The sequence below is a fragment of the Triticum urartu genome, unplaced genomic scaffold (assembly GCF_003073215.2).
Source record: "Triticum urartu cultivar G1812 unplaced genomic scaffold, Tu2.1 TuUngrouped_contig_6370, whole genome shotgun sequence".
NCBI lineage: Eukaryota > Viridiplantae > Streptophyta > Magnoliopsida > Poales > Poaceae > Triticum > Triticum urartu.
Window position 1 is genome coordinate 17,116 of NW_024117128.1, and position 8,955 is coordinate 26,070.

The 8,955-nt window shown below is 45.0% G+C and overlaps 1 protein-coding gene across 1 annotated transcript; it reads right to left on the reverse strand.

The window, feature by feature from the left end:
• Positions 1–447: 447 nt before the first annotated feature.
• On the reverse strand, positions 448–2,596 carry LOC125530513 (cysteine-rich receptor-like protein kinase 44). The gene is made up of 6 exons (XM_048694897.1): positions 1,973–2,596; positions 1,602–1,860; positions 1,105–1,330; positions 850–1,000; positions 523–741; positions 448–459 (listed from the first exon to the last, which is right to left on the reverse strand). Exons 1-6 carry the CDS (start codon positions 2,594–2,596, stop codon positions 448–450), a joined length of 1,491 nt encoding a protein of 496 aa, XP_048550854.1.
• Between the last annotated feature and the right edge of the window lie 6,359 nt (positions 2,597–8,955).

Sequence of the window (8,955 nt, forward strand, 5' to 3'; positions counted from 1 at the left end):
GCACTGCTGTACATTCCGACAGTTGTATACATACATACTTCATACTTGGGTAAGAAGCGAAACACAGTCACTGTCCCTGACTTCAATAACAACAATCCAAGGCCAAGCATTCAGTCATCAGATTAGCTCGGCTGCATGATGAAACATTTTAAGGACACTTGTAACTTGCAAGAATACACGCAGGAGTCGACCATAAGCCTCCCCCTAGCCCTCTACTACCTCAACCAACGACCACGATCAGTTTTAGCGTACGACCGTGTGAAAACCACAAAGTGGAGGAGTGCAGATCAATCATGTTCTCCAGCCATCCGGCCTCTCATGGTCTGCATCGATCCACGGTCACTTATACAAGTGTCTTCTTACCACACTGCAATACTGCATATGAACGCAAGCTCCTCAGATACTAGATACATAGTTTCTAGCGTGTATCCTTAGAGGTGCGATGGCTTACCCATATTGCTGAAAGACAATGAGAAGGGGTAGCAAATAACATCCATGACCGTTGAGTGATCATATATATACCTGATCCACCAATAACGCAGCCTCGTTGCTAATGACACAGCCGATACTTTCAGATTCTTGGAGCACACCGATAATGTTTGTTATTGGCGGCCTCTTGGCGCGGTCAGGATTCACGCATAATAAACCTACCTGGAGGCATTTCTTTATTTGCTCGCAACATGTTTCTAGGGATCCATACCCCCGTGATCTCTGCAACACATTTCTCCATTTCTCAACCGTCTGTAGAATCAGAACAAACATGTGCAACTTTAGTGTGTAGAAGATCTAATGTGTCACCGTGTCTGAAAGAAATACCTCCATCTTGAAACGTCAGGAAATTTTCCTTACAAGCTCGATAAAGTCATCTGAAGGTGTTCTAGTAACGTCGGGGTAGTCCCTATGTCCTGTTATGACCTCCAAGATCAGTACACCCAAACTGAATATATCTGATTTTGGTGTCATTGTACCTCCGTGCAAAAATTCCGGTGCCATGTAACCACTGAATCACAACACATATACAATTTTGCAGTATTAAAGAGTCTAATGAAAATACAAACTTCTCATGACAAAAATGCACGGTATTAACAAGTGGCGTCAACTTACAATGTCCCATCACGAGATGAGGTGCAAATAGTTTGTTGACCAAACAGTCTTGACAGACCAAAGTCTGTGATTTTCGGCACCATACCATCATCGAGCAATATGTTTGAAGGTTTTAGGTCCAGGTGAATAATAGGCTTATCAATTTCTGTATGAAGATGGTGTAAACCATAGCAGATCCCCTCGATTATTTTATAGCGTGTGCTCCAATTAAGTCCAGAAGATTCATCTACATTGGTAATTAGTGGAAGAGCATTCTCAGAGATGTCACATGAAAATCTTTGTAGTTGTTCTCTAGATAATATAATCAAGCATGATGTCCATAAAATTTTACAGCGTGTTCTCAGTTGTCCATTATTGATTGATATCAGCATCAAATGTCTATCCGTTTTGACACTTAATTAGTATATGTGGATAAAATAAGTTTTGCAGAGCAAAGCTCAAACCTCACAAACTAGAATCTCAAACCGAGAAACAACATTCCATATTGAATGACTTACCCGATATATACTTATCAAGGCTTCCGTTGGGCATATACTCCAAGCAAATTAACTTTTCCACCATCTCAGCAAAAACATATTTCCCCTTGTACTCTAAACACTCATTTTTTGTTTCGTAGCAGTAGCCTACAAATCGCACTATATTGCGGTGCTTAAGCATCATAAGATGATATACCTCGTTTTCAAATTGTTTCTGGCTTGACATTAAGAAAGACACGATCTTCTTGACAGCAATTGCTTCCCCATTTTGTTGCACTCCCTGTTTAAAAGTCTCACCCTATTAATACATAGTATATGGGTTTGTGGATTAGCTTCATAATGTAGCAAAAAAAAGTCAACAACGACATGCTATAATCTTACATTCTTACTACCTTGTATACCACACCGTAACCACCTTGACCAAGGATTCGCTCATCAGAGAAGTTGTTTGTGATTTCTTTCAAATATTGTAATGGTATATCATGTGGTGTTGGACTCTGATCCTCCTGCAACAGTGGTGCTGAGAAGGAGCATATCACATTATCCATCAGCCGATGTGGAGGAGGTTCCAAAGCTTTGACAGAGGAATCACTGGTGGCGAGGTATAATTTCAAACCCAACTTCCCATTGACACACCGGATAAGTGAATGCTTCTGCAGCAAGCGCGTCTCCAACTTGTAATATTGTGATATTACAATATCAGAGAGGTCCGCGATTGTGGAACAAGCAATTTGGACCCTGCCAAGGAAGGAGGAGGATCCGTCACCACCTTCTGTGGATTTTTCGACGTGGTAGACATATGCTTCAAGACTAAGCTCGTCAAGAGTTGATGGATCAGACACGTCGAAGTAAAAACGCTCATTCCACACCGGGTTTAGATCATTCTCCCTGACGGCCGTGCAAAGCCGATGTCCATCAAAGCGAAGCTGGACACGGGCGCTCAAGGGACCTTGGCTATCCTTAGGCATCAGGCCATGAGCACCCACAACTTCCACGCCAAGCTTATATCTTGGCATTGTGTCTGGTAGTTATGTTGTAGTCTACTAGACCGTAATGCTGCAAAAGAGAAAAAACATAGTTACTTAGCATCATTGCCTACAAGCGGGAAGGAGTCCATGAAGTGAAGTGGCTCCAAAAGTTTGTAACTGAATCTTGAAAACCATTCGACCTAAATGAGCCGTGAAAGGTGAGATTATATCATAATGCATTAGCATCCTAAATATAAAAGCTGGGCATGACTTAAGTTAGGGCATTTTCGATTCACAAGATTTCCAAGACACAAATGAGAAAAGCACAGGAATACAATGTCATGACATGTTGAATACTACATGATTGTAGGAAAGTTCGTTTGTGACGGAAGATATATTATTCTTCACATACGGCTGGAGTAAAAATATATATGAAAGAAGTATAAATTGTTAGAATTAATGGGCTTGAATAAATGGCGAGAGGTGCTGCAAATCATTTAGTCCCATGCCACTAGTTATTTTCGAGAAAAATTCCATTGGTGGAGGTGGTGTGAGACCACCTTATATAGCTTGGCCAGGGTGAAGGGTGCATACGTGTGACATGCGACATGTGCGTGAATGGTCTACCAAAATCCGGTCCATGGCTTTGCAGGTGCGTGACTTTCTTTTGATGTTTTATATTTTAGTTTCTTGACCATTTAGTTTTGGAAACCTAATCAGTTTGGATCGTGAGACGAGACCGCGTGACTTCTCCTACATATACAACTTATTGGTCACTGCCAAATACACACAGAACAAGTTAGGGTTTGCCTCTGCTCTCTACCTGTGTCGCCACTGTAGTCTACTCCATCCCGAATGCTGGCATACACCGTGAGCACGAGAGCAGGCCTCAAGATCCTCTCGTCCTTGTGATCATGCATCGGGGGAGGGCAGATTAGGTTTTTGGGAAGCGCTCCACGCGACTACTCACATTCGTCAAGACGAGTAGTTTTCCTTTCAAGTCTAGGGGCGTCGCATACCGTTATCTCCGCTACGGTCTGTTTTGGCCGGTCTTCATAAACGTTGTCATCAACAACATCACCTTTGTAGTAGCCGTGACTACTTCACCTACAAATGATTAGTACGTGCGTTGTGATATTGTCCAATCTATAATTATGGTTGTTGCTGCATGTGCCGTGTTGCTGTTTGTGTTGCACTGTTCATTTAGTTTGCTAGAGATATGCATGCTATTAATGATTTTACTCATGAATTATTTACAGGAGAGCAAATTAACATATGGAACGACTCTTGGGTTTCAGGAGTCCCAATAGTAAAATCATTACTGAAAGGGGAGGTACACTTCTCCCAAAGGTAAATGAGTTGATTGACCTTGCTTCGGGTACTTGGGACGGGCAATCACGAGATTGTCTAACTTCCCAACACAAATGAATCATATCATAGGAAAAAAAAATCATGGATAGCAATCCTACAAATCGAACAACGTGGGAAAGTTTCTCAAGGCTAGATTTTTCCAAAACCCCTTTGGGAATCCTTTGAACCAAGGAGAGCCCTTGACCTTTTGATTGAACTGAGCACTGATGTTAAATCCCCTATTGGATGAGGCTAAAGCAGAAGGGGAGTGAGTAAAGGAGGCGGTATATGCGTACAATAGCTGTAGGTAAGGGCGGATTCAATTTTCTCTTGGAAAAACAAGGGACTGCCACTGCCCACTGGATATCTCTCCGGCGATTAAGCAGCAAATTAAACTCGTATTAGTTCTCCCCCACGCGACGCAAGCAGCAAAGGAATCCACAGCAAACTGGATGCATGGGGAGCAGTGAAACAAATACTGCAGTATGCTTGATTAGAGCAGCCAGCGAAACGACCAGTGTGAGAGAAAAAAATCGATGGAAAAAGTTAGATTTGCTCACCGATGGCTCGATCGCAGGGCATGTATCCGATCCGGATAGGATGTGCCAGTCCGGTAGAGCAGATGGATCAAGGTCGGAGAATACTAGAAGAGGAGGCTTGGAGCCTTGGACGGTGGTAGCGGATACGGTCGGGTCGTTTCGTTGTCACAGCCTAGTGGAAGAAGAACAAGGAAATTTGGAAGTGTTGACAGCACATAGCTAGCTGATCCCTTCCCTATCAATGCATACATACAGACACGACAACGTGGCCTATGTGTTGTAATAGTACTACCTCCGTCCTAATTCATTAGCCCCTTTAGTATTTTGTGCCAAATTTTAACCATGAATTTAATTAATAAAATGTTAATACATGTCACAGAAAAATCGTATCATTGTAAACTATGTTTAAATACAAATCCAACTGTATCATTTCTTATAACATATATTAACATTTTGTTAGTTAAACTTATGGTTAAATTCTGACACAAAATACAAAGAGGACTAACCAACCTGGACGGAGATAGTAATAAGCTATCTCAAAAGATCAAATGGACACACACACGGTGTCTTGTTGTCAACGATATTACTCCATACAATATACTACAGGTCTGTCTGGATATACGCCGGCCAAATCGCTAGGTACTTGCGTGCGAAGCCCAACCGACGCATCATGCCCTACTCCTCGGCCGGCCTCTATGTATGTGGAGCGACGAATCAACCACGATCAACACTAGTGCCAGGGTTGATTTACACAACAGATCTTCCCTTTTCATGGTGAAATCCATAAGCGGGGAAAGCACCCCAGGAAAATTAGGTCTTAGGTGACTTCACTTTTCTGGAATATTAGGGGTATAATTAAAGATAAAGTGGAGGATTTTGAATGCAGAGTCTGCCTTCATTTTTGAGTTGTGTAAGTTATTTGTGCATCGTGACACCCTCATTATGACTGGCCAAATGAAGCATGGTTTGTACGTCAAAAGAAGAAGGTGAAATGGCATTCGTAATTTACCTCCCCGTACCACGACCCTGGACATCATCGAGATCATCCCGTCCTCTCCTGCAGCGCAAGACAGTGGAGCTGTTGCTCCATCTCCTTCCTCCGAAGCTGAAGCTGAGCCGGTCACCGCGATCTTTGTCCCGGCGGTCAGCCTGGTTGCTGGCAATGCGGGGACGCCGCCGTGCTCTCCCCTGATTGTGGCCTGCCAGCCACCCCTGCTCGCTGCACCAAGATCACCCTCCCCAAGGCCAAGACCACCGACAAGGAGAGAAGGAAGACGCTGGCTGGGTCGTAGGCTTCAACCTTGCTCGCTCCAGCCCGCGTCTCCAAGCCAAGGGGAGAAAGATACCGATTGCGAAGATGGCGGAGAAGCTGCTATGCCAGTGCATGGGCGTCGTGGATGAAGGCCAACAAGTCACAAAGGAAGCCATTGACAAATTTGTGGTCATGTTCCAAGGGCAGCTCCCTGACATCACAGTGGCGGCTCTCCGGGCGCTGTTCAACCTTGACCGCGACTTGCGCAAGCCGTCGAGGATGCCCTGGTGGTGACGCGGGACCTGAGCCGCAGGCGGTGATGGGGGACACGTCCGGCTCGGCGGAGTGACCGGAGCGTTTGCAGCCCCTATAGAAGAAGTGCTCTAGTTTACATGATAGTTTCAACCCCTCTACTTATGTGTGTACGCCTGTTTGCAATCGTCGACGTCGCCGTCTGCTATCTGCTGCCTTGGTGAGGCTTTTGTGCTGATTAGTTCGTCTCGTTTTAGCAGGTGTGAGCTGAATGTTGAATGTCAGGCTGATGTTTGCTTTGTTGCGGCCAACTGCTACTTCACTTCTGATATAACCCAAGTTTCCCATGATAAATCAAAATCTTAGTATTCTAAGCTGGAATGTCCGAGGCTTAAATTATCCCGACCGTCGATCAACAATCCAAGAAACAATCCTCGCTACTCCATGTCACTTGGTCTGTCTGCTGAAGACCAAGATAGAGCTCGTCGACCCTTTCATCGCTTCATACCTGTGAGGTCAAAGATTAAAGAATTTTTGCCAGTGCCCTGCTAATGGTACACGGAGTGGCATCTTGCTTCTCTGGGATGACGATGTTGTGTACGTGAAGGATGTTTTCATCGGAGTCTTCTTCCTGTCCTGCAACATCATGATCAAAGAACACAATAGAACCTTTAAGCTAACAACGGTCTATGGACCAACAAGAAGCAACCTGAAGGATGCTTTCTTCCAGGAGTTGGTTGGCGAAAAACCTCCCCATGGCTCAAAGTGGCATGTCTCTGGTGACTTTAACTAAATATACCGTGTCAAAGACAAGAATAGAGCAAACATCGACCGGAGCCTATTGAATTCATGCTTCAGCCAACTCATCCAAAAGTCCGAACTGATGAAGGGAGGTGGGCAATATATTTCAACACTTCCCCTCACGTCTAGGATATTTTAGTCCTTAGACGTGGGATCGATGTAGGCCGCAGAATCGTTTTTATTTAATACTGCGTTGGCAGGGTCTTGAACTCAAGACCTCTTGGCTCTGATATCATATTGAATTCATGCTCCAGCCAACTCATCCAAAAGTCCGAACTGATGGAGGGAGGTGGGCAATATATTTCAACAGAGCTGACTTGTCCGCTTCCGCAATGCATAGAGTACTTGTGAACTCAACAGTTGTTGTTCCCTTCCCAAGGGCAGGTTCTTACGCGTTACTCACCCGTTCGCCACTGGAAACACCACTTCCCGTTCGACTTGCATGTGTTAAGCATGCCGCCAGCGTTCATCCTGAGCCAGGATCGAACTCTCCATGAGATTCATAGTTGCATTACTTATAGCTTCCTTATTCGTAGACAAAGCAGATTCGGAATTGTCTTTCCTTTCAAGGATAACTTGTATCCATGCGCTTCAGATTATTAGCCTGGAAGACATTCATTTACAAAACAGAAAATACACTTGAAGTAATGAACGGAGCGACCCCACCTTAAGCAAGCTCGACGAAGGCCAGGGAGCGTTTGGTTACTGCGTCTACCCGATGGGAGATGGTAGCGCGGGATATTTTTAACCGGTTTGGATGGCGGTCATGTAATAGGATAGACATGTAATGCTCCTATTGTGTTTGCCAGCCGGTTGTGGCTTAGGGTTTCAGTTCTTTTGAGCTTTTTGTTTATTTTCGCACATCGATACTTGAAGACTTTGTTACTGGATTTTATTTTAATAATATGAGCCGTATGCATCTTTCTGATGCAGAGGCTGGGGAAAACCCCCTTTTCGAAAAAAAAGCAAGCTCGACTCTTTCTTTTGTAATTCCCCTTTCACAAAAGAGAATCCCCTGTGCTGCTGCAATGGATAAAGACAGACTTTAGCATCATGTAAGGGCAGGAATGAGGTCCCATCAACTCTGACCTTGTCAACCAAGGACTCGGAACCATTGAATAGTCTGTTGACGTGGTAGACATATGCTTTGAGATGAAGCTGAGGGAGATTAGAAGGATCGGACAAATCGAAGTAGAACCGCTCGTTCCACACCGGGTTCAGATCTTTCTCCTTGACAGCCGTGCGGTACCGAAAGTTATCAAAGGCAAGCTCAACAAAAGTACTCGCAGAGCCCTGCTCATCCATGGGCATGAGGTCATAAGCGCTTACGACCTCCACACACAACCACATTGGTTTCTTTTTCCCATACGACCACGACACACACAACCATATTGGTGGTGAATACAGGCTTGCAATTTGAGCTCTGGTGTCTCCTCGATCGATGAAGCCAGAGCGAGGTCCCCACTTGTATTGCACGAGCAATTTGAACGCTTGTGCATAATCAGAGATGCGCAGGACTGAGGCGCTATGCAATCCGGCTGACCTGGCCGCACCACCTTCGAGATTAACCACGCGAAGATTCGATAGATCTAACAGATCGAAGTAGACGCGCTGGTTCCACACCTGGTTCAGATATTTAAGCTGGACAATGACACACTTCATGTTCAGATATCTAACCTCGACACAGACAATGGAATAACCTTGGGCAGACTCGTTGAGGTAGGCTTCAAGAACAAAATCGCAAAGCAGGTTGAGGCGCTGGATGAAGCTCGACATCGAGGCCAGATCAAGCTCGACAGAGTCACTGGAAGAACCTTGAGCAGATTCGTTGACCCTGTACACACTTGCTTCGAGAGTAAGGGGGCAAAGTTTTGAGCAGATTCGTGTACGCAGGTCGGAGTACTCGGAGTACAAGGGCTGGTTCCACACCGGGTCCAGTTCCTTCAGCTTGACAACCATGCGGAACCGGTGACCATCAAATCTAAGCTCGACACCGGCACCTGCGACCTCCACGCCCAGCGTCGCCATTGCCTCTGCTGCAGATGTAGCCATGTTACCATGTAGGCACCTGCTGTTCACCCGAACTGTCAGAATGATATACTGTAGCTCCCTATTCCTGTTTAGAGCAACGAAAAAGCCAGGGGGCGGGGATGAGGAAATCTCGGAACAGTGAAACAAACCAAGCAAGTTAGATTTGCTCACCAACGTTCAGC